Raw genomic sequence first — 26,225 nt, forward strand, 5'->3', positions numbered from 1 at the left:
GGTGGCCTCCCTTTCTCCCGGGAAACTCATCAAAGTTGTCAACATGCCAAGGCTTTCCAATTTTTAAGAGTATACTTAGAATACAATATGCATTTATTAAAGTTGTTAATAGTCAAAACAAAAAAAATTTGCTGGCTGCATGCACTCCCRATTCATTATGCATTTCAGTGTAACTGGACACTCAAGTGTCTAAATTGCAGCTGTAATTGCATAGTTATTTTTTAAACAACTGTATTTGCACTTACAATGAGCTGCGGGGAAAAGTATTTGTAGGAGTGATATTAAGCCTGCAAAATGTAATTTCTTTCTAAATAACAAGCACATTAGTTGTCCCTTTGTACTTTGTAATTTACATGAATTAAGAAGGCACATGATTGTATTATCGAATTATTATTGGATTTAACAAACATTTCATATAATTTCAGCTTATTTACCACCTATGGTATATATTCAGAAAAAGGCAAGTTCACGCAYCTCTTGACATTTTTAAAATCGGTTGCTAATCACATATGGACACTGCCACAAAAACAGTACGACCAAGCTCAAAATTTAAAAATACGTAATAAATTTTATACATAATGTACATACAGTATAAATAATGTAAAAAGAAAGAAAGTAAACGTGCTGCATAAACGTTTTCTACCTGAAAATGACACTTTGTAAGTCGAATGGATATTCAATGATCCCTGTTGTGGGGACTCGAACTCTGAGCACATCCTGCTGAGTTGGCAGGTAGGCCGGATCTGCGATGCGGTCCAAGTCGTTAAGATAGCTGTAGACAGGGAGAAACAACAGGAATGCAAGACAGTGACAACATAATCCCACTGAGGAAAAGAGCAGGGAGGAGCTGGGAAAGGAAATGGGGTGTGGGATAGGAAGAGGGCAGCAGAAAAAAAAAACATTGTTGGCATAAAAGAGGGGCGGAAGTATAGAGGTGTGCTCTTTCTTCCTTCCTGTATTTTTTCCTAGCTTGAAATAAATGCATGATTACTTTTGTTTCCCATTCAGATTCACTCGGCTTTCACAAAGATTTAGATTTTGCAGCTATTCAGTTCTGGACTATTTGAAGACAAATGAGCAAAATGTTTAGCAAACAACATGTCATGTTTTATCTGAAACTATGTTGTATTTCTTGATACTCACTTTGCAGCATCTGCACAGATACATGGATAGATAAACAAGAATCCCCCAAATGAAATAAATAACTGTAATAAATTAGCTTTAGAAATTAGCAGAAATTATTATTAGTTAGGAAATGAGAAAAGGAAAAATAGCATTCTTTGGAGTTTAAAAGAAAAAAAAAAGCACACACAGACAACCCTCTTCTCTGTTACTGACAAACGGAACAGCTCTCTACATCTTGTTATGAGAATCAGCCTTATGACCGTCTGTTTGGATACCTGGCACCTGGAATTCCTGCACTTGGATTAAAACAGGTTAACATGCCTGTAGCACATGCCAAACAGCCCAGACGGCTTCCAAATAACCTGAAACCACAATAAAACTGCTTGTTAGGGCTTCACAGCTAGAACACACCAGATTCTCCTGCAATTCCTTAACGGTGTTTATCAACCAGAAAGCAGCAGTGTACAGAAGGTTTTAATGATTTTTTTTTTTTTTTTATAAAAAGAGAGGCAAAATAGCAAAGTTTGATAGCCTCTTTGGATCTGGGGGTTGCAATTACATGAATTTAGGGCAGCAGACATCTTCGGGTCTCCTCTGGGCACGCTGTCTGCGAGGAAGACTGCTGCAGAAAATGGAGTTTTTGTGCACTCGGCCACCTCCAACACAACATTAACTCCTTGGTAGTCAGCTGCTGACAAGACACAATAAACCAGGGCTGTCCGGATCCATTCCAGTGAAGGCAGCAATGGACTCCTTGTGATTCCTCAAATTGCTACATATTTGAAATTCTGAAAATGTTCTTTGCCCCATGGTTATTATTCAAGGTGCTCTTTCCAAAAAATCCACACAAGGATTAATTAGACTACTTCTAGATMCTCTGAATGATTTGTTATGAAATACAGAGAGTAACTAATTGTGAACAATGACAGAAACAAAGTACTTTCAGTTCTACTTTACAGCAAAAATACAGAAGAATTAATTTGTTACATCTGTGAGGGAGCAAAAAAATATTATCAGATTTTCCTCAGTATGATTTATTCATAAAAGATTAAGCCAATAGTAGATGTTGAATGTGAGAAAACTACACATATTTAGAAAGATGGTTTAACCATATATCTGAGGCATATTATCATATTCAGGAGTTACTATGCAGAAAATATTTTTTCAGAGTACTGACTAGTTTCTGTCAACAGGAAAAAAAGATCTTGAGAATGATAGGATTTCATCTGCCCTCAGATTTTGTAATCAGTAATGGTTTTGGTTTAGAAAAAGAATCAAAAAGATGCAACAGAGGGCTCTGTGTCATTAAATACAACAGTGGTTCTCAGGAGAAGAGAAATGCATAAAGAAAATAAATTCATAGGGGGGTCATCTGTACAAGCACCTTGCTGCAGCTTTAGCTGCAGTCTTCCATGGGGAAGCCTGGTTATTTCACCTGTAGGACACGAGCAGATTTTCCAAAATCTCACTGATTTTGGAAAAAGAGTCCTTTAAAAGGTCATTGCTCAGCAGTCAAGTCTCACTGGTGTTACTGCTTGAACAACAGATGGAAACTTTCCMGTTCTAGCACAAATCACCGATGCTGTTATGATCAAGCTTTGATTCATCCTTCAGAAATAAATACCTTTTCCTCATTCTCATCCAGAGAGATCTGCTCTTACACATGTAGTGACCARGTACCCTCTTACCCCAAGAGCCCCCAGAGCCCGTAACAGAGACCTTGCACACCTTTACAGAGCCCTGTTTCCTTCCCTAAACATTTTCACTTAACCAATAGAAGGATGCAGAGCTTTCCAAGARGTCTCCTGTATTACACATCCAAAAACAGAATCAAAGAAGGAGTGTCAAAACCATTAAAAGTAATACTCATAGCACTGCTTTAAAGAAGTTTTTGTATTACTGACAAGTCATAAGCATTATCTATAATTTTTATAAGAGAAATCTATAATCCAACAAAATCCAACAAAAGCAATGCAGAATATATCACCTTCAAATTATTCTTTTATTTAGGATTATTAAGATATTCTTTGTTTTAGGATTATGTCATTTTTCTCTGTCACTTTCTCTCTAATTTAACACTTGATAAGATATATACATATCACTGTATTCATTTTTAAATGAAAAATGGCTACTTAGGTTTCACTTGCATAACCTTGCTTTTATTTCTCTTTCCATCTCTTGAATGTAGGGCAAATATTCAATTAATTTGTTTTAAAATTAAGAAGAGCTTTTTCCTCTGTAAGTTCTACTTTGTTTTTACATTCTTTTTGCATTCCTGTAGAAAAACAGGAGCAGTCTTGCTTCTTCTTTGTACACCCTTGCTCTGTAGCAAAGAAATTTATTTTATGAAGACATTTGTTTTACTTTCATTGCAAAGCCATGTTTTCTGATCAATTACTTTCGGGTTTCGATGAATATCAGCCAAACACTCTGTAACCACATAATTTCACCTTCCTCTATCAACTAAACTACTTAAATCATCTATTAAACAGGCTTCTGATATTGTGCTGAAAGCTTTGTCTGCAGCAGCAATACAAAGTTCCTTTCAAGACACTTTCCAAATCACTAGCAAACGCCTTATTTTGATGAGCAACACCGTAGCCGCGGCTTCTCGCCCCAATGGGACTAGCTCAGCTGAGCTTAACACGAAAGAACAAACCAGGGAAATCGCACAGGGCTACTTCAAAAGAAATGCATAGGCCCGAGTAAATTTATAGCGCTGCCCAAGTTCAGAGAGCTGATTATGGCCGCAATGGGCTTTGTGAAAATGGACACGGGCAGTTTTCCGTTGAGGTTTCCACGGCAACCGGCCCAAGCCGCATTGCCAGGGCAAGGGGACCGCCTGGCGAAGGGGCAGGAGCCCCTTGCGACGCGACGTGAGGCGACACGACGTGACGTGAGGCGACACGACGTGACGTGAGGCGACACGGCACGAGGCGACACGACACGAGGCGACATGAGGCGCCGCCGGCGCTGCGGGCAGCCTGCAGGGCCGCGCGCGGCAGGAGCGGGGCAGCTCTCGCAGCGCACGGCCTCTCACAGCTCCTGTGAGACCATTTCCTGCAGAAATGGTTTTCTGCATTTCGAAACATGCAGAAGGAAAGAACGGCACAACAGCGGCAGACTAGTGGGCTCTGTGTTTTCCCASGTGTCTGTCTCGTCTAGCAGCCACGCAAAGAAGTGACAACACTCCCAACCCTAACGAACAACCAGAATGAGCTTAGCTAGTAACCCTTGTCTTGAAGTCAAATATAACCTCTTTCTCCATCATCTTGCAACTCAAGGAACTCATCCAGCCTAAATGCATTTTCCCAGAGTTATGCTGCCTAATGAATATGCAACATCAGAACTTGAGTTCGCTTTGAATTACATCTTTTTTTAATAACTTCAAAATGAACAACCAAGCATTTCTAATGGATACCACCCTCTCCAATCATGAACTACTCTTACCKAACAGCTTTGAGATCACATCTTTGTTGTGAGCAATCAGATGATATCATAGAACTTTCTTTGGTATAATTCCATCAGAATTTTCCTAACTGAAACTTAGAATATAGCTTATAAACTAAGTTAGCCTTAACTTAGTGTATAGCCTAATTTGATTATCGACACTAACAAAGGGTTGATCTAAGATTACCAAAACTGATTTGTTACAACACGGCCAGCAAACCTAGAGACTTAATTTCTTAAGATATACGACGAGCATGGTGCTACAGGGAAAGAGCGACAAAACTCCAAGAAACTATGAAGTTTGTTGCTTAGCAAGAGGTTCGTACAGGTTATTTCTATTCMAAATTAGCTATGAGAGGCACAGTCTATTGGCATGGATTCATAGACAAGGGGTTTCAGTGTGCCCAGCCCCATGTGATTGCAGACAGAGCACGGCAGACCTTTGCCATCTGTGATGGTAACAGTAAACATTTACTATTTCCCATCCTAAAGCTCTTTGRCTTAATTGCAAACATCTCTTTCCTTCAAGAGTGACAATAGTTCACAGGCGTGATCTTCTAGAGATGATCGCTCAAATATGCAGWGTGACAGCCTAAATGAAAATAAAACTCTTAATCAAATGACCTATGGCTGGGGCTCCTTAAGCAAACTATTTCATTAAATATGCTATATTTATGTCCTCGCCGCTCTGGCTGTTCTGGAGTTGAGTGCTGCCATCCTAACCTGATTCTTGTTTTAGTTTTTTTATTTTTATTCCTTTTGCAAAAATTTGCAATGGCTGATAAGAGTACCCTAAAAAAGCCCTAAATTTAGCCATGTGCTAGAAAATAATAAGCTTGGGAAGGAAAAAGTTTTTAATGCATTTTTGAAGGTACATAAAACTTTGTCATCTCTTCATAAGCAAAATGTTAGAGCAGTTTTAGCAGGATTTTCCCACCTCACTGAGATGCCACAAAAACTGAGACAAGTTCCTCTTTGGTAACATGCAACGCAGTAAATGGAATCAAGTTTCAGTTTACTAGCAAAGCCATGAACAAAGCTAAAAGTACTGGTTGCATTTTCAGCACATATGCTTATTTCTGAGCCTCTTTCGCACTGGCAAAAATTTGAAGCTCAATTACCCATTCCCAGGGTTATCTAATCGTAGTCTACAGCAAGTGCAGTGAATCTAAGATGTTTGCAGTGAGGTTGGAGGTTTGAAGAAGGCGGCACTTTGTTTCTATGACATCCAAATCCAACCTTACTGTCTCTCTTCATCTAGACTAGAATTTCAATAAACATTAGCAGGAGATTGAAAAAGCAAGCCACTAAACCTAAAACTGCTTGTGCAAACATATCGAAACTTCTTAACAGCAAATACAGTTAATATATACACAGATATGTTCACAGCATACACAGCATGTTCAGTACTGCACAAGAAAAAGGACCCCAAAAGAAATATATGCTAAATACTTTCTCTTCCTGAATTTTCCTATTTGGCTGCTTTGTTTTCATTTTATATATAGGATGCATCACATTTTGTATCTATCTTTAGTCTTCCTTCATATTTGGAGRAAATGTCTGTTGTGTAAGATAGGGTAAGTATCATTCTTCTACTCTACTTACTTAGACTGTTTCATCTGGTAAAAGGCCTGTCATTTTATTTCATGTTTCTGCTTTATGGWAAAATATCTGAAAATACGGTTGTGTAAACTGTGAATATATAAAATGGAGYCTACTACTCTTCAGTACAAAAATACAAATATCAAGTATATTCTGAAAGAAAAATAATACAAGAACAATATAGAAGTGTCCTTCCGTACAAGTGTGTATGGGAGAATTTTTTCTTCTGACAAATAACTTTCACTTTGTAATTTGTTACATCAGTGARACAAGCTGGCAGCATGAAACGTCTCTGTTTTCCACAGACTCCTGTAAAAGATAACAGYAGTACTCATATTTCCTAAGAATTCCCTAGAGCTCCATGAAACTGAAGAATTTATGTTCTGGTCAGAAGCAATAGCAGCTAACACAGTAAACTGCTGTAGGAATAACTCACATTCACATACTGATTGCTACCCTTGAGGGTCCCCAAGCACACTCTGCTTAGCACACGGCCAACTCCACTGAATGCACCTGCTTCTGGAGAGGAACACGGAAGCAGAATGTTAGAGGGGAGGTGCGAGAGAATTGTTCAGCAGAAGCTACAAACCAGCAGAGCAAAAACTGCTAGCTGAGCAGAGCACTGCATTTAATGCAGTATTTTGGCAAAAGGTGACACATGGATTTTAATGAGCAGTTAACATCCACATTTACCTATCAGTGATATTCTGAAGATGTTCTGGMAATTGTACCCTGGATCTACGCATCACATCTTTTTAGAAAGAAAACAAGTGGCTTTTATGTATTAACTGTCCAACTAGATCACTTCACATGATCAAAAATATATACACAGCTGAACTACGAAAGAACAAAGGAGCTCAAAACTAAATTGTTCTTAAAGTTAACAGCAAATGCAGGAACAAAAGTCTGCAGGATTCTCTCCATGTATGACTAACAAGGCAATGCGTTAAAACAACATYTGTCATAGATAAAATGGAGCAGGGACCTGGGAGAGAATCACATCTCATTACCTGAGGCATGATACAACACAGCTTGCCACAGAAGCCAATTTGCCATGCTATGGAAAAAAAAAAGGCAATGTGACTCCACAAACTCTAGCCACAACCCAAAGCAAGCTATCTATGATACAATCCATCTGTAAACCGGTGGGACTGCTGTCCCTCTTTCCTCCAGGCTTTGAGGAAAAGCCATGATACAGAGTCCCAACTGGCAACTTGTTCCCATTTGGCTTAAGGTCGCAACACCCTGTATGGGAAACAGCAGCAGCAGATGCCATCTGTGGCAGCGAGTGAGAGGCTCCCACACTGCGGTGTTGGTTTACATCCGTCTCACACTGAGAACGGTATCTTAGAAGGCATAAAGGGAAGTGGTTTAGTGGTAAATTAGCGGGTAAGTCCACATGTGCACTCATAACGTATATGGGAAGTGAATAATCTCTGTTTACCTGATGTGCTCTTCACCACAGATAAGAATCGAGTCTAGAAATTACTTTTAAAACTGTAAGAACATCTAACCTTTAGTCAATGATAAGAGAGAGAATGAAACACAATCGCTCAGCCTGAGATTCAAACCAACCCCCACCTTTCAGGATCTCTTTTTCTTACACACTACCCTCTCCTCTACTAGTAAAAACACATCTAGACATAACCCTCCAGTGCAGGWAGAAAACATGTGGGTATACGTGCCGCAGGTATAAAAACATCAAAATGTCACTCACAATGACAGAGCARGTCAAAAGATGACAGAAAATGAAAGAAGACATATTAGAAAACAAAAACAGAACAGCGATAGAAACAGAAAATTCAGAGTGCAAAATTTGGAAGACTACGTGTGCTTGTAGTAAAAAAACCCRAAAGTGATACAAGGAACAGATAAAAATAATGTTATTACAAAAACATATTGGAATAAACACTGAGAAGATGAGAAGACACACAAAGGATTAATTAAGAACAAGTATTAATTAGTTGTTAGCTAATTTAATTACAAAAATATTAGCACATATGCCTACAAAGATATAAAAGATCTGGTAGGTAAACTATTATTTCAGTTTTATACATCAAGTCAGAATGAACTATTTAAGTCTCAATAAGATGACGAGCATTGAGTGCTTAATTCTTTTTAATTGCTTTTTGAATTTTGTTTATATGAATCTATCATAGCTTATTATAATTAAAATCATAAAATCTACAAAACCTCACGCAGTTAAATGGCTAAACATGTTGAGTTTTAAAAATAACTAATCAAATAGTCTGTTTATGTTTTATATGAAAATGTATTAAAATTTGCTTCTGCTTCTTTCATTCCTGAATGAATTGTTTGCTACTCTTTTTCCTTACTTCTCAAAAGATCCACTAAGTTGACCATATCATTAGAAGTAGTATTCAGTAAAATTTGATCTGAAGTAGCATCAGATATTTAATATCCTCCTTTGGGGATTCACTTGTTCCATTTTTATCTTCCAACCACTTTTATGTATGTATGCATGTATGTATGTACCTACATATGTGTGTATGTATGTAGGATACACTTCAGTTTTAAGACCTTCTAGTATCATATCTATTGTAAAATTAAACACAAATCCAACGTACAAGGAAGGCTCTACTTCACCTTCTACCTAAGTTTGGCATTCGTTTCAACATGAACACAGTCTGGAAGTAGGCTGTCAGTCTAACTTGTTACTCAAGTTTTACTATTTTCACATCCAGAGAATATCACATGTATGTAATTTCCTATGATATTGTTAGCTTTCTTACAACTGAAAAATAAAACACAATAATAAACAGCACATAGGGACAGTGAAAATCCAACCAGTAGGAGAGCTTCCACTGCCCTGTGCATCAAAATATGCATATATAAATAAGAGAAGTGACAGATTAGGAAGGTAATCAGCTCCACAGGACATGGGACAAAAGAAACCCTGTGTATGGGGCAGATGAAGCAGATCTGAATGACTGAGGTTGGAAGAAATCTTTGGAGATCATCCAGCCCAAGCCCCTGCACGAGCAGGGTCRCCTGTAGGACACTGCGCAGAATGATGTCCAGGGCAGGTTGAACACCTCCAGAGCGGGAGACTCCTTCAATTTCTGGGTGCTCTGTTCCAGTCCTCTCTTATCTTCACAATGAGTACGTTTTTCTTCAAATTCAAACAGCCTTTACTGTGCCTTTAAAATGCAGTTTGTTATCTGTTGCCTCTTTATCTTGTTCTTTGCCACCATCCTCTTAACACCCTCAAGATGACGRCACACATTGCCAAGATGCCCCCTCAGCCTTCTTTAGGCTGGACAGGCCCAGCTCTCTTGGGCTCTCCTCACAGGAGAGATGGTCTACGCCCCAACCATCTCTGTGGCTCTACGCTGGACTCCAGTAGCTCCACGTCCCTCAGTAGTTCAGAACTGGACGCAGCATTCCAGATGCAGCCTCACCAGGGCTGAGTAGAGGATCTGCTCCCTCGACCTGCGAGCAACACTTCCTAATGCAGTCCAGGAGACCACTGGCCTTCTCGGCCACAAGGGCTCATGGTCACCTTGTTGTCCACYAGGATTTCCTGGTCCTTCTCGGTAGAGCTGCTCTCCTGCTCCCACAGAATGTATTGGTGCTTGGAGTTATTCCTAGATGTATGCACCTCCACTTGCCTTTGCTCATCTTCTGATGGTTCCTTTCCAACCAGCTCTCCAGCCTGCCCAGGTCCCTCTGGAAGGTGGCGCAGCCCTCTGGGGTATCAGTCACTGCTCCCAGTTCTCTATCATCAGCAAACTTGCTGAGGGGCCACTCTGTCCCTTCATGCAGGTCACTGATGAATAAACAGGACTGGATCCAGTACAGGTCCTTGGGGGCTACTGCTAGGTGCAAGTAGACTCTCCCTCCAACTAGACTCTCATAACTTCTGAGCTCTGCCACCCCACCAGTTTTCAATCCACCTTGCTGGCCACACTTCCCGAGCTTCCCTATAAAGATGTCATAGTGCCAACAGTKCCAAAAGCCTTGTTACTTTGTTAAGGTAAACGACATCCACTGCTCTCCCTTCATCTACCCAGCACTGGGGCAAAAAGGTAGACCTAATTCATGCACTAGYCTAACTGCTTCCTAACTGCTTCCATCCAATCAGCAAGATATTAATAAATTTGTTGTAACTAAACTGCATGTAAGCAGTTGTGCTAGATAAAAATATATGGGCTGTTGTGCAGATAAATTCCATCCCAAAGCTGTTACGTCTATGGCCACATTCCAATAACTTTAGTGGGAGTTTCATAGTGCCTTTCATTTTCTCTAGTGCTTTTCTCTACGAGAGCCTTCCATTCATGACAATCTGACAAATGAAGACTGCAACGATATCAAGATTAATTTGCATAGTTGATACAAGATGTGTAGATCATGTTAGTTTTTGCCATGGCTTTAATAATCAARTATGCTTTTTTTGTAGTGAGCAACACCAAAAGGTCATCCTGCCCTACCGYAATTCATTTTTCAAAAGATGAGAGTTTTTGCCTCAGTTATATGCTACATTTGTCAGAGCAACTGAATTTCTTGGAAGCAACATTTAGACAGTCCTCAGGGTCCAGTGTTAGATTCTACATTGTTATTTTATCGAAACTCTGCCAAGAAGTACAAGCACAGCATTCGAGACCAAGAAGTTTAGTCACATTAACATTTTTATTGTTATTCATCTATAAAAATGGGATTTAACATAAAATACTTTTGGAAATGACTACTTCATTTTCCATTTCCCATTTTCCTACGAACTGCACTTAAAGTCATCTTTCATCTTCTGATAGAATTTTTTTTTTTTTTGTGGAGAACACATTATTTTTCCACCATTTAAAAACTGGAGTCTGTTTTGTGTTTGTTACATATTTGCACTCCTGGCAAGCATTTTCTTGCAACTTAGCCCTTGTTTACACAAAGAAGAAGCAGTTAAATAAAACACAAGAAAACTTGCCTGCTACTATCTGTCTCACTAGTAAGATTGCAAAAGAAATCTAACAGACAGGGGATGGAAATCTTGGAAAACAGAATTTAATCACACTCGATGAAAGTATTTTTGCATAGCTTGCATTTGTGAACCTACCTCAGAAAACAGTAAGGGCTTCAAGAGATTTAACAAAAAACAAATAAAAAGTATTAAAGCAGTGTTAAACTATAACTAGTTACTCTCTTTCTGCAAAATTCCAGATGATCAMGGGTTATTTCTGGCAAACAGACAAACACACAGTTTTAAGCTAGATACACTACCTAACCTATGTAGATAGCACCTATCTCAAGCAGACTTTAAATTTATTCTAAGTACATATTAATGTATGTTTGTATAATGTATGTTTGCAGCATACTGCACCTGCATCCACACAAACTGTACACAGTATAAACAAATATATAAACAAATGTATTGCAAGAAGCTAAAATTTGCTTTGTTAAAAAGAACAGAAATAAGATACACCTTTTCATAATCACTTTGTACTTACTATTTAGTTGAATCTGACAACTGATATTCCCGTCGTCGGTCATAACACTCCTGGATTCCAGGGTCATTCCATAAACTTCTTATCGCATCTACGTAGGGGTTCTCAAATGTTGACACCTTCTCCACATCCACTTCACGAACTAACTGTGCATGAGCCTAATTTGAAACAAAGAAAACAGTAAAATGTACTTCATCTTCTACAGTCACAGACAGGTCATATACTATGAGCACAATTATTAGATTACTTTTTCAGACYGGTCACTTCACCAATGCCTGTATACAATTTGAAAATCAGCTACTGTGAAGAAGGTTGTAAAGATGGAAATGGAAATAACAGATATAGTGAATCCCAGAAATGAGAAAGATMAATATATTTTTTGTCTTCATGCCACTGGACACTGTCAAACGATACCTACCATCCAACCTACAAGTTGAACCACTACAAGYTGAGCCACTGCTCAACTCACTGCCCACTGGCCTGCTTGGACAATAAAGACAGAAAACACAAGGGAAAWCTGTATCATGCAAAGATGGGTATTTTTTGTATTTGGGTGAATCAACYTGGTGCTGAAAGAAAACAATAATGTTCATTAATTAAAGACTTGAAAGAAAATAGTAAATGAACGGGAATACAAAAGAATACCAAATGAAGTATTAATTAGCAATGGTAAGTTGTGTTCCAACATAGAAAAAGAGTAACAAAGAGGATACRAAAGAAGGGAAAATTAGTAAATGTGTGTATAAACCCAAACATCTGAAATAAGTCAATCCTAATCAAGTATTATACAATTCTTTGTATCAATGATTCCTTTCCTAAAGTCTTTTCATATAGTTTCAAAGTCTTTACACACTTCCAGCTATGTCTTCTGGTTTCTCAGGAGTACCATACTTTCTYGTAGATTACAGCTTCTTTCTTTCTTGGAGTATTTTTCAGTCAGTATGTTTTTTTGGTTTCTAATTTTGGGTCATAGAGCCAGAGATCTAAATAAGGGACGTCATTTATTGGCTTAATTCTTCTGTGATTTACTCTGGTAAATTCAGAAGTAATTATACTGAAACCTGATGATATGCCCAAGTATAACTTTAACATAAGAGAAGACTTAATCATGCACAATAGGTTCTGTCAGGGCTGCTAATTGGCTTTAGTTTCCTGCCACCAATACAACAGGAAATCTGGAACATCACTTTGATATCCAGAGCTACCTGCATGAAAAACCTGAGGACTCACCACGATCCAGTTTCTGCAGAATAAGCTATATCCATAATTTTCATCCTCACTAATACTTTTTGGCTACACTCCAAAATCAACATTACTGAAGCAAAACACTTAAGCTCTTGTCCGTTAAGCTACTACAATTACAAAACTAGATTTTTTTTAGGTCACTAACAGTTGATATCAGAGCGCTGAAACAAACAAACACACAGAAACCAGAAAAAGGGGGACAAACCTGACAAATTCTGCAAGTGTCACCAAGTTCAAACTGGTCATMACGATGCAATTACTAGGCCTGCTTGTTCCACGGGCAAAAACTAGACAGCGTAACTGACTGCTCAGACTGAAACATTTTTTTGACAATGGTTGTTCCTTCATTTGCTTTTCAGGATATAAAAACACCTGTAGTAATTTAATTATTATTTGCTAAAGCAATTCACTTTGGCAAAGTGCACCTACCCTGGATTKTTGTTTCCTCCTTGATTCCTACCAGTATTTTAAATGTTATCCCAGACAAAGCAAAACGGAATTTCCTGGAATATCAACAGATTCTGAAACTAGGAAATAAACGAGCACGAGAAGACATCAAAATCTATCTCCTTTTGTCTTTCTTTGTCATTCCCCTCAAGAAAACTMCTCATAGTGTTAAAAAAAACATTGGTACTAATCCTGAGCTTGATTAGCATTATGGATTTACAGTCTTATAGTCTTTATGGTCCTTCTATACCTATTATTTAGCACATAAGCACCACTAAAAATATTTACTTTTTGAGTCTCTAGCTGCCATGTTGTTAATTTCCTCAATATTATCTGGTAATTTTCTGAAAGCACTGTTGTTCCTGAGTAGCTACCCGGGTCAGCAAAGGACCAGTCATCATTCTCACTGTACATGAGCACCAGTCATTTGGAAWCTGATGATAGGCATGACTGGTAAATTTGGAAAAGGTTCGGATTTTTACAGTCATTTTAATATGGTCTCTGTGATTTTTCCAAGCTAGCTTTCTAACCTACCAGAGGGAGCACACACAACTTCACAACCCATTTCAAAAGAATTCCCTCACATAGTCTTAAATTTACAGGAGAAAGCAAGATAACTGAGACACAGTGGGCACAATCCCTTGGCACCAATGCTCTCTATTAGCTGTTTTTAAGATTCCCATTCAAAGCATCTCTTGCACGGCAGAACTTACCTTAGTAAATGCTTCCTATTTTTCAACAGGATTTCCCAAACATATGAGGAGGAGAAGCCCTGTGTCTGCAGCTCCTGGCTGTCAAGAGCTCACCCATCAAGCAGTGTGATACTGCTCTGGGTGGCCGAACCCACAGCAGCTGCCTAGCCCACAGTGATCCCACCCCAATGGGAATCGTCACAGGAGCCTTTGCTGGGGCTATGGTCTGGCCTTCAGGGGACTGGAAACCCCAAATTCCTTGAGGATGTGGCTACTGCTTATAGTTGAAATGSTAACATATGCCAGCCAACCCAGAGTCATGAGTCATTTACAGGTCTAGACCCTGATGACTTGTGACCTTCATCTGTGGTTCATGCAAATACTTTGCCTTATTGGGCTGCAGAGCACGGGAGGAAATCTTCTCCCTCAGCTCTATTAATGCAAAATGCATAACAAATGCAAAAGCAWAGACCTGCACACACTTGGAACAGGTATAACCTTTAAGGAGAGTAACTCTGAGGAAGACTTCACTGTCTCAGACATGTAACAGCAGTGTCAGAAAACAGAAATCTCTGATCATCACCGCAAGGAATGAAACTTTTTTTCACAAAGTGTCCTGAAAATGAAGGCTGAAGAGGACTGCATGTTTTTTTTCCTCTAAGTAAGCCTAAAGCCCTGAATGTATAAGATTAAACAGGAAACAGCTCTCATAATGCACTACACTTAAGAATGGCATTTAATTAATGAATATATTGCTGGAAAGAGGCTTCGTATAATGCTAATCACTGCAGTCACTTAAAAAGGTCAATAAGGTATTAAACTGCCTAATACTAATTTGTCATCTTTTCCTATTTTACATCCCAACTTTTGAGAAGAAAAACATAGCATGTGTTCTTTGAACAAGAATGCCACAGACACATAACAGTATCTAAAACTTTGAGTTTGCATGAAATAAGGTTACTGTTGTCTGGTAAAATGCTTAGAAGAATAGGTCCTAAACTGTGACTCATCAGCACACCACAATAAAACAATGAATTAAGGATTGAAGCAAGGTATCCTGTTCGCAAAGTTCACAAATCTGTTCTCCATTCAAAATGTATCATTAAATTCTACTTTTAATATTTTGAGTCTTACATAAAAAAAAAAACAGAATAACGGAAAAAAATGTCATGTCTACACCTATGAGATTTAGTATTTTTCCCTGAGCTGAAATAATGCTTTTGAAGCAGCTGAATAAACCAGAACTTTATTTTCTTTATTCTGAGATCTGAATGTTCTCGTTTTCCTATTCATTAAGATATATCAGATATAAACAACAATAAACGCTTTGCAATTTCTGTAGGGTTGTGACCAGAATCCATGCAAGATTTTCCTTGCTTTTTATGAACCACCCCCCTCCTGTGAAAAGCAGGCACCAGCTATGAAACGGAGGGAAGGGGATAAGGACTCCAAAGGGCAGGCGTTGGCACAGGAAACCGCTGCCCCTTTCCTGAACTAAACTGTGAGTCGGGAACGGGACTGAATTTTCCCCCTCAGAAAACCTCTGCGACAGGACTTCAGACGGGACTGAATTTTCCCCCTCAGAAAACCTCTGCGACAGGACTTCAGACCAGCTAATGGTCAGACAGCGGGAAAGTAGAAAATCAGGGTATGAAACTAGGAAGCAGGTCACTGCTCCCTGCCGTCAGGAGCTGCAAGCRGGGCTGCCTGTGGAGCCCCAACAGACTGAACTCGTCTTAGCAGGCGGACAGTCCACGAAGGCAAAGCACCCAGAAAAACCACCTGCCCCTTTCACTGCACTGTCGCTGGCTTTGATCACTAAAAAGCACTTACCGCACAGCTCTTTCCTGTATGATCAAGTCATAAGAGGGAAAAAACAGAGTCCCAATGCACACAGAATGGAAAAGACAAAACAAATTACACCATTTTCTTTTAGTAATGTCTTTAGCTTCTTAATCTGCATAATATAAACTCATGAATAAAATACATATTCTGCAAGTCATGCATGAAGTAAAATCAGTTATTTAATGGCAGTAATTTTTAAAAAGTTGGATAGGAGCTTTAGTAAGTCCATGTCTAACAACTACATGTACAAACGTCCAGTATTGTTTTATAGACTCCAAAAATAATGGAAAACATCAACACAAAGATATGACATGGCTCCTGACCTTAGAAGTTTTTAATTTAATTCAGGACTAAATGGCTTCCTGTCCATACTACCAGGCAACGTTCYTCTATTATCATATTAACACGCAGTTGCAACTACACATATTTATATAGACAGGCCTTACTTACTCTTGCTTAAAAAGCAAGTTATAGCTTATATTAAGCACCTCTGAYTTTAATGTTTTACATTTTGTTTAAACCTAGGAGGACATACACCACAGCATACCTCTCAAAATCTCCCTCAGTGAGAAATAGCGTCGCAGCAACAGCAGAGGTCTGGCAGTCCTCTTTGCCAGAWAAGTCTGCTTTCTGGTAGGTAAAACCTAACTGCATAAGCCACAGGGGCTGGGAGAGCCCTGAGTAACGCTGGAAGAACGAGGGGGCTGCAGCTGTAGGTCGGGATGTGACAGAAATCCAGGTACCGCACAGCACACCGGAGCCGCCAGAGCTGCACCCTCCTCTACAAAGGCTCTATACTTCTAACCATTTTCTAACCATTTCTGTAGCTTTTATTTTCTCTGCTCCTGGACTGAAGAGCAACAGATGAAATCAATGTGGCTTTTTCTGGAAGGGTTAGGGGACTACACAAGATCAGCAAATGCTYGGATGACCTATGTGCCCAGAGCAAGCTCACAAATAACAGGGAGTTACACTGTCCTACGTGAAGCACGKTTCTCTTCCTGTCTTTCAGGATTCTTTCTCCACTATTACAGCTATGGACAGGCACTTGCTGGAATCACTAAAACTAAATGTTCTCTCTGGGATAGAAATCTAAATGTTCTGAGTTTCTTCTCAAGAAGGTGGAAGAAGAAACTCAAAATTCAACTCGATGCTTTCCGCACTTGTTTTACGCTTTCTTTCTTTCACTAGATCTAGCTGCTTCATTTTTACATTTAAAATAAAGTACATTTTATATAAATCTAAACTTGTTATGCAAGAATGACATCGTGTTTTATTATCTCTTAAAAAAGCTACAAATCACTAATTGTGCAGTCAAGTCTTGAAGATTTTTATGGCCTTTTGGCCRTTCTCTTGCTTAGGTAGTATTTTTATGAGGTTAAATCTTTCTGAGCATAACAGCTTTGGTTTTTAGTTCCTGTGTGTGCCATGAAAATCTTTTCCAGGGTTAGGAAAGCAGAGTTGCCAGATGGCAACAATGTCCAAACACCCAGCAGTGGGTTGCAGAGACCTACACCMAAATAGACCAAGCTCCATGTTTACTCTGAGCCTGTGGTATGTTACATTTGCAATGGGTTATATACACATTAGGCACTTTCACATCTCCAACTTGTAGAAGTTCAGCACGCAAGCTGAAAATTGTGTAGTTGGTGAATGCTTTCCTGAGCAGTGCTCTGAAAACCTCCCCCTTCTTTACTGGTTGCGGTTCTCTGAAGCAAAACCTGCCTTAGCCTCYGGGCAGGGTTTTCGGCACGCAGAACTGGACACATCCTGTCGCTGACTTTTCAGAAGTCTCTTCACGTAGCAGCAAGGCAGGCACCGCGTCCTCTCCAAATGTTTCAGCAATTCCCCTCCAATTACTGCCKTCCTGTATGGACCCAGAGCTGGGTTCCAAAGTTACTTCAAAACCTGTTTTAAGCAGGAGACRGTCTCAGGCCATTAAGTTTTGACTTGTATCACAAATGTTTCCGTAATGAAAAAACATCCCTTGTAACTTGTATCAAAGTTAGGACCTTCATGTTCTGGTTGAGCTAAACCCTTCGGCCTCCCAGGAAAGTAATGGAAGAGCTGGGTGRAGAAGCCTCATGGAAGTTCTGGGAGCTCCAGACCGGGGCCCAAAGGGAAATACAGATGTGTCCCCCAGGACGTGGCAAGACAAGCATCTCCGTCCTCACCGCTCACAATGCACAGGCCCAGGTGGCAAAACTTTYGTCACTTATTTTTAAATTTAGCATAAGTCTGCTGTGGTGGAAACTGATTTGAAGGCATATCAGGTTTGGACCAACACATGCAAAAATTCTACAGAACACATATTCCCCACAACAGTTATTGTAGCTGAAATAAAAAATCCAAATTAGCACTTTGTACCAAAACTGTATATTAAGTAAATGCTTTTCATTAACCCATCCCAAGCATGCACATACAACCAGGTTTTCATACAAATAAGTATCCTCCTTCTTTAAGTGATGTTTTTAACATAACATATTCAAAACTGTGCAGTAATTGTGCAGATAATTACAGAGCTTAATTACTGAGTTAGACACCTGAGCAGTAACACTGCTGTTTCTCCAGCCAGCTAAGCCAGTCGGCAGAGACACATGCAAAACGAGAAGTGCCACAGAACAGGGCCACATGGACCACGGTGTTAAACACGGCAACAAGCAAGTCAAAATCCACCCCTTCCCATGCCTCCCGAAAGGCACCTTCGTCTCCCCTGCACACAGGAAAAATAAATGGAAACCCGATGGGGTTAAAACGATACATCCACATGTTAGTCTTCCTAGAATAACTTCACAAGGAGCTGGGATAAATTGCTGTAATTTTTAAGTAATCCTTCTCCTATGTTAAAGCATCAGAGATTTTAAGAGCTTTACAGCACGCCTCATGTCCCAGTACTTCTTTTTGAAGAATGCTGTGCAATAATACTGTTGTAAATAATGGCATTTTTTTCTTCAATATTATTTTTGAATATGATACAGCTGAATTTACTGAACAGACTGTTATGCAAACATGGACACACTCAAATTTTCATTCCATTTTGAAGTGAAATAACTGGCTATACTCAATTCCCCAAGTGTCCGGTGCCGCAGCCAACAGCTGCAACGCAATAGTGAATGCACTGAAAGAAAAAAAAGGTGTTTATATAGGTGCATTCCCACCTTGTAAATGCACACATGCACAAAGCTCCTGCTGAGCCTCACTCCTGTCATTCAGAGCCTGAATGACTCTTGCGTAAGAGATGCTTTCAAGGATCAGAAGAATAACAGCTTAACTTGGCATCACAGATTTGAATATTCAGAGCTGAAACACTGGTTCTTCCTAGAGTAGAGGTTATGGTCAGATGGTTCAAACAATTCAGAAATTCGTCAATCCCATTCAACTGCCTGCACAAAGAAGCCACAGAACTGCTGCTGCTTCTGCTACCTCAAGAAAAGCCTGCAGTGAAAATAATACAAGCACAGGAAAACAAATAGCTGACTTAAAAAAATAATAAAAAAAAGATATCATGTCCTCAAATCTGCTTCAATGCTAAGTAGTATTGTATTAAAAATAATCTTGTACTTACATCACCTCACCATTTCAAGTTCATAAATATGATTTGTGAGGAAATACAAGCTCTCAAAAAACCCTCATCTCTGTATTTTAAGTCATATTTTCTTTTCTTTTTAAAGGAAGACAGTGCCCTCTGCTGCCTACAGCATAACTCTGAGAAARGAGTAATTTCAAACTGTATTTCTAGAAGTATCAGAGGACTGGGAGGGTCCCTCTCAAGATAATGAATGTTTCCAGTGGGAATTTTCCTCTGCAAAAAATTGCATCAAACTTAAATGGCTGCATTTGTGTGTTTTCCAACTAAGAAGACTGTCTTTCTAAACAATTACCTCATTTCTTGGAAACAAACTCTTAAAATGAGCTTCAGACTCATCCTAGGCATGCAAAGCCACATGGCATCCTGTCACCACCTCCTTTCAGGTGCTTTCCCAGATCCACCTATGTGGGAAATGTGTCTGGGGCAGAGAACACACAGGACTGCAATAAGAGGTAAAAATTAACTTCAGATGAGGAGCTGTTGAACAAGCTCATTGAACAAGGTCACACAAGAACGAATTTTGAATACAAGACATTAAAGCCAGCAACTCAACACTATTTACTCCAGAGAAACCACAGACACATGTGACGGCGATGAGTAACTATTTGAAATGTGCCTTGAGGGGGAATAAAAAGTTTTATGCCCGGTTTGAAATAAAGTGGGAGTTTTTTTTTATTTTTTTTTAATAAATAAGACACACCCTTTTCATTCCCAAAGTGCCCTATTTCTGTGGGTCAGAAAGACGCCACGCAGGACTTGCTTAAAGAGCAGCAAGGGATGGACGACCTGCCCTTCAATAGGACCATGCCATCAACTTCACCACCAGAAGAAAGAAATACAACAAACTCAGACAAAAGATCTGTCTCTGCAAATCACAAAACAGCATATTCTATAAGTCAGAGGAGGAAAGCTGCTTCTTCTGTGGCCTGATGTGCGTAAAATTGATTCATATTCTGATTTAACCTAATTAACATGTATTTTGAAGTGCTTAAATCTGTTTGTGAGCCAACCGCTATTTTTTTGGGAGAAGCCAAGCTAGGTCATTTGGCAGGCACTCAGGAAGGCCCATTTACCTGCCAAAATACAAAGGCTGCATCCTTCCAAGACAAGAGCCGCACCGGGACACGGTGCCTAGAGGCGGACCCTTAGTCAAGGAAGGGGTTTTAAGGGTAACTTTTGTTTGTTGGTTGGTGTTTCTAGTAAGCTACACGGCCGAGAGAAAGCCTATGTTTTCAGTGAGTGTTACACCTATGTGAAGGCAAGCAAAACTGAGCTTTTGGAATTAACTGAGACTAAACTGCATCTAGGGAAGCTTTGGGGGAGAAAGGGTATGAAGTGACAGCACGATCTATTGAGGAAAACAATGTATTCTCATTATTGTGGCAGGATTTCTATACTAAATCACTTAATCCTCCTGTGGGATACATTCTGGAAAGTCTCCAGGACACAGCAAGGAGCTGAAGATCTTGGGACAAAGTCAACAGACACAAACTGACATAACCTATCATATCTCCAGGAGCCAGAAATGTTCCAAGTCTAATCCTAAATAATTCTTTCAGAAACGCCAACAGCAGTTTCTCATAAAATGTGTAAGACAAATTTATCAAGCCGATTTAAGAAAGTTATTGGTGCAGGGAAGAAAAACAAACAAACAAACAAACAGGTCTCTTGTGATACATTCTGTTTTTCAGAAAAAGCAAAAGCAAATTAGCAGGACCTACGTGCTCTCTGCGTAGGCACTACCAGAGACAACTACTGAGCAAACCAGCGTGCAGCRCACACGTACACACAGACACTCTGACATGGAATTACAGCTCCAACACAAATGCTAGCATTAACACTGAAGTGCGTGGTTAACAGAAAGAGTTTGCAATTTAAAGCACAATGTAAGCTTAGTGGAACAAGACAGGACTATACTGAAAATGACAGCAGAGCACTCTCAACCTGACCCAGTACAAATTGATGCCATCCTTAAGATATCTTCTTTCTTCAGTGAGCTTTAAACTCCTTCTAATCAATAAGGAAATCAAGACTTTTCATTTTTAGACACGGTAGGTAAGTTTTGGCATCCAAAAAGACTTCTGGCCTAAAATGAAGGAAAAGCTGGATTACCAGTAGACACTGTTTAGCTGCACAGGGTCACTGCAATACTCTGATTCCAYGAGGCCAAGCTCAGCACATATGAGCATTAACCCATTAACACCTCTGCCCGCCAGCAGGTAGGYCAGGACACCATTAATCAAATTAAAGAGTGCACAGCGGGGCGGGAGGAGCAGTGGGAGGCAGCTCTATGAGATACCCCACGGAGCTCCTGGAAACACCACCAACCAYTGACCCTTCAGCAGGGGCCCACTGGCCTCCCGTGAGGTCTCACTGCCCTGTGCTGCACGGGGCAGCCCATGCTTTTGGCACAGGCACTTCCAGGTGCCAACCCATCCTCTGACTCACGGGGGAAGCGGCTGGAGACACATGTGGCACGAGATCCCCTTCCTTAAACAGCACATGCACAAATCCACCCTGAGAATGTTGTAACAAAAGGGTAAAATTCTGAAGAGCTGGAAAGAGAGAGATGTTTCTCCGTAGTAACCTGTCATCTTTTCCTGAATCACTCACTACCTGCAAATCATCTTCCTTCTTCCTTTTCAAAATTCTGCTTTCCACAATATGGGAAAAGCCGCCAGACTCTAAGATGCAGGAAACTACCTATGCACTCGGAGGCCCCAGTACTCCACTACTAGTTCAAGTATTTATCTAAGTGAAAACCTAGATTTGCAATCTATTTACCTTCCACAGTGCTCTAATCACACAGCAATAAAAATATGCCATTTTGTAATGGGGAAAAAAAAAGGAGGTACTTTGGATAAATTTGGATAAATTTGGATTTGGATACATTGTAGATCACTCTCTTTTCAATTTAAGCCGCAAAAAGCCGGCCAAGTTTGCAGTGTTTGCTCCTGACAGTCAGGACATGAATTGCAAAGGGGCAAACAAGGCGCGAAGAACAAACCTGCCTGCGGGAGGAGAGAGGCTCTGCCTGGGCACACGCTGGGGCTGCTGCTCTGCACCAGCTGCCTCGGCCTCCTCAAGAGGCGCCGCGCAGCCCTGGCACGGCCATGGACACGGTGTCAGCCCTGGGAGAGGGCTGCGTGCATGGCACTTACAGCATGCACTAGCGGGACTAGGGAGGAAGTACCAAAACTCGCGTGTGCCCTTAAGGAGGAAACAAATGTTTAATCAGAGACAATGTTTTGATTCCATGAAGACCAAGGGCTTGGCAAGCAGCTTCATTTGTGGGAAGCACACACCTGTGGTCAGTCTCAGTGCTGTCAGAGACCTGGTCGCTGCGTCTGCTCTCCCACAAATCAGAGCCGCAGCATCCACAGGAGCCCACGACTTCTGTCTGCAGTGTGCTGTGCACACAAAACACAACAAACAAAAGAGATAAAAAATAAACTGAAAGAATTTGCTAAAGCACACTAATATATGACAATCTCTTCCAAAATCTGTACTGAATGGACACTGTATAAATTACTGTGCTAATATGATTAAGTGGATATATTCCATGTGGATTTTAAAAACCCCTGGGAAGTTATGTTTCCCTCCCTGCCTTGCCTGTGTATCAGACACCACACTGGAAACAGAACTCCCTATGTATTTGATGAACCTCAGAAGTGGTTCAAAGGGTTGCAATGTTCAAATGCAACTCTCATATGCAACTGAAAATATGCCCTGAATTCAGCAAAGAATAAGGTGTATTCTGTTATTAATTTATCACTTAATGATATAAATTATAATATCACTTAATAATATAAATATAAATATCTTTTTATGTTAATATAATGGAAAGTACTGCTATTCAAAGCATTTTCCTGTTGCTTGTTAAACAAAAAATGAAATAGCAACAAGGAGGAGGAAATGGGGAAGGAAACAGCTTATTTAAAGGCAACATCCTGCAGGCACTACTGTCTTCAACTGTCCTAAGTGTGCTGTTATTACACAAAAAAAAARGGGGRAAAAAAGGGCATAGAACTTGAAAGTTATTAAACTAGCTACTATTAAATTAACTATTAAAAACATTCTTAGGAGAGTATTTTAGAAGCATACCTAAACTGATGATACTACACTGGTCTCCCCACCCTTATTCAGAGTATTCAGGCATCCAGTGGTGGAGGTAGAATACATATTTGTTCAAAGCAGCTGAGAAACACAGCTCTAATAATAATGATATGGCTAAATTTAGTTTTTGGTTTTTTTTTTTTTTTAAATGGTAACGGCGCCACTATTGGTGGCTGCTTTCATGCAGAACCTTCCCTGCACCTCGTAACAGGTGAGTCCGTTTTCAGCACCAAGCACCTTGGTGACATTCGCAGTGCCAGCACAGACAGTGGACTTAAGGGCTGCTGGTAGTTCGTGCTCCGTGAATGGTTACGGACAGATGTCACCAGTAGCCTTTTCTCCTCATCACGAGGCCTGTCCCGGATGGAGCTGGTCCTCCCTCCTGCGGGACAAGGAGGACGCTGCTCCTGGCGCAGGAGCGGGGCACATCTGGATGGGCTCTCGCTCTGTCCTCAACCAAGCAGCATGGGCTGCTCTGCAGAACCACGGGATGGCTGAGGYTGGAAGGGAGCCCTAGGGATCATCTAATCCAACCCCGTCCCAGCAGGGACACCCAGAGCAYGGGGCGGCATCCAGGCGGGTTGGGAAGATCTCCAGAGAAGGAGACTCCACAGCCTCCCTGGGCAGCCTGTGCCAGGGCTCTGTCACCCTCGCAGGAAAGAAGTTGCTCCTCACCTGCAGCTGGAACTACCTGTGTTTCAACTTGTACCCATTGCACCTTGTCCTGCCACAGGCCACCACCAAGAAGAGTTTGCCCCTTCCTCCCTACATTTACCCTTCAGGAATTGTATCTTCAGCTATTACACAGAATCCTGGCCGGGAGGTGGCCACGCACCAGGCCTGGCCATCCCTAACAGGCACCTCCCGAGGCCGACTGCAAAGGAAACCCTGGAGCTGAGAAACCTGCTACGGCCAAAAGCTGCTGGGGAGGGAAGCAGGAAATCGGATGATTTGCGAAAGGCTAATTACGAACGAGAGGCGATCTTCTCCTCTTTCCTCTTTCTTTGCCTTTAAGCTACTAAAGGCAAAGAAAGAAAGAAATAGTACGTATTTCTTCTCTACTTACGGAAAATGAAGGCTGAAACCAACAGAAAAACAGACACCCTCAGAAGARCACGGAAAAGGGTAGTTATAATTCCCACCCTAGCACTTATTTAAAACATGTTCTTCATGCAAAAAATAACCTACAGAATGTGCTTAGTTCCAAAGAGAGAACACAAAGCAGCTTCCCAAAAGGATTACAAACATTTCACCATCTGATCCTCATGCTGAAAAGCACAATCAGGTTGGTTACACAGCCACAGGTTTATGTCATATACACAAGTATATGCATATATGACATGTAAGTAAGTAAGAAATAAGTAATTCTGTATGGCCCGAAAGTATTTATAGGAACATTCTAGGTAGATTTACTACATGAATATATTTTTTATTGAAAGGTAATTTAGGTTTATGCAAATTCCAACTAGGCACCATGCATTAAGCATAGTACAGCCAACACAGACTTCACTCTGCACTCTGTGCTCAAGTCACAATGTAGTCCATTGTTCAGTAAATGTAAAACATGCTGATTTGTTTGTGTTTGTACAAATCCTATTTTTTTTTTTATTTTCAGAAGTCACAAACTATGGAAATAATTTGCCAAAGACACCATTTAACTGAATGAGACCTGCTTTCTCATGGTCTCTACACCACCAAAGTCAAAACTGAAGCAGAGACTCCAGAGGAGAAAACAAGACTTCAGARAATTCTGAAAATACAGGAAAAGATRTAAGTAGAAAAGAAGTATTTAACACTGAGAACAAATGCCAGACATAGCATAYGTGCTTTGCTACTTTATAAAATGGTACCACTGGAAATATTTCAAAATTCCTAGTGAAAATGAAAACAAGGAAGGTCATCAGAAAACAGCAATTACAGGGTCCCTTCCACACATTTCTTAAGATAATTGTCAGCTACACCACGACTCAAAACGTGCTGTACAACATCTCCAGAAAGTGAAAAAGAAAGACCAAGTAGTTACAATAATGACATGAAGCACGATCTAAAAATGAACTGTGTTGACTGATTTGTCAGAAATATGCCCATTTATATTCCAAAAAAAGAGGTTAAAAAAAAAAGAAAAAAAGAGAGAGAGAGAGAGAGAGAGAGAGAGAGAGAGAAAAGGGCCAAACAAAAAAGCCTTGATGCTTTCCCTGATGACATGTAATATGGATAAAGCGGCATTCTCCAGGATGCCCCTCCAGGATGCCCCTTTCTCAAGGAGCTAGTATCACTTTGCCATTCTGATCTACACAGAAAAATCCTGCCTTAAATTCAGAAAAATCCTGCCTTAAATTAACTGCTGAAATTACTGCTCATGCACTCAGGACAGATCACCTTGTCTCTACCAGAATTAGCCTGGAGACTAATGTCTACATTATTATTCATACTGCTCCACTGAAGAAAATAAGAGCAGGTCATAAAAGCTATCCAGAAAACATGTGTAATTGTGTTAAGGCCATGGAAGACTGCAGAAGGAAGGCAGCYCTGTGGCTGGCTTGGGGCCACAGGRACACCCCCTGAGCAAGCAGAACCACTGAAGAGACAAACCATCAAAACTGAAAGCTGACAAGGAAGGGAAAAAAGAAAGAAGGAAAGAAGGGAAGACGGAGGGAAGAC

At 40.3% G+C, this 26,225-nt stretch overlaps 1 protein-coding gene across 1 annotated transcript in view; it reads right to left on the bottom strand.

Moving 5' to 3' along the window:
* LOC112958213 (guanine nucleotide-binding protein G(q) subunit alpha) overlaps nucleotides 1-26,225 on the bottom strand; it is a 75,778-nt gene that overhangs the window by 21,649 nt on the left and 27,904 nt on the right. The window contains exons 2-3 of the mRNA XM_026052013.1: nucleotides 11,634-11,788; nucleotides 644-772 (exon numbers count right to left, since the gene is read on the bottom strand). Coding sequence (XP_025907798.1) covers nucleotides 644-772; nucleotides 11,634-11,788 — 284 coding nt within the window. The remainder of the gene's footprint in view (nucleotides 1-643; nucleotides 773-11,633; nucleotides 11,789-26,225) is intronic.

Source organism: Nothoprocta perdicaria, unplaced genomic scaffold, assembly GCF_003342845.1.
Source record: "Nothoprocta perdicaria isolate Ctin4 unplaced genomic scaffold, notPer1 scaffold_82, whole genome shotgun sequence".
Lineage (NCBI taxonomy): Eukaryota > Metazoa > Chordata > Aves > Tinamiformes > Tinamidae > Nothoprocta > Nothoprocta perdicaria.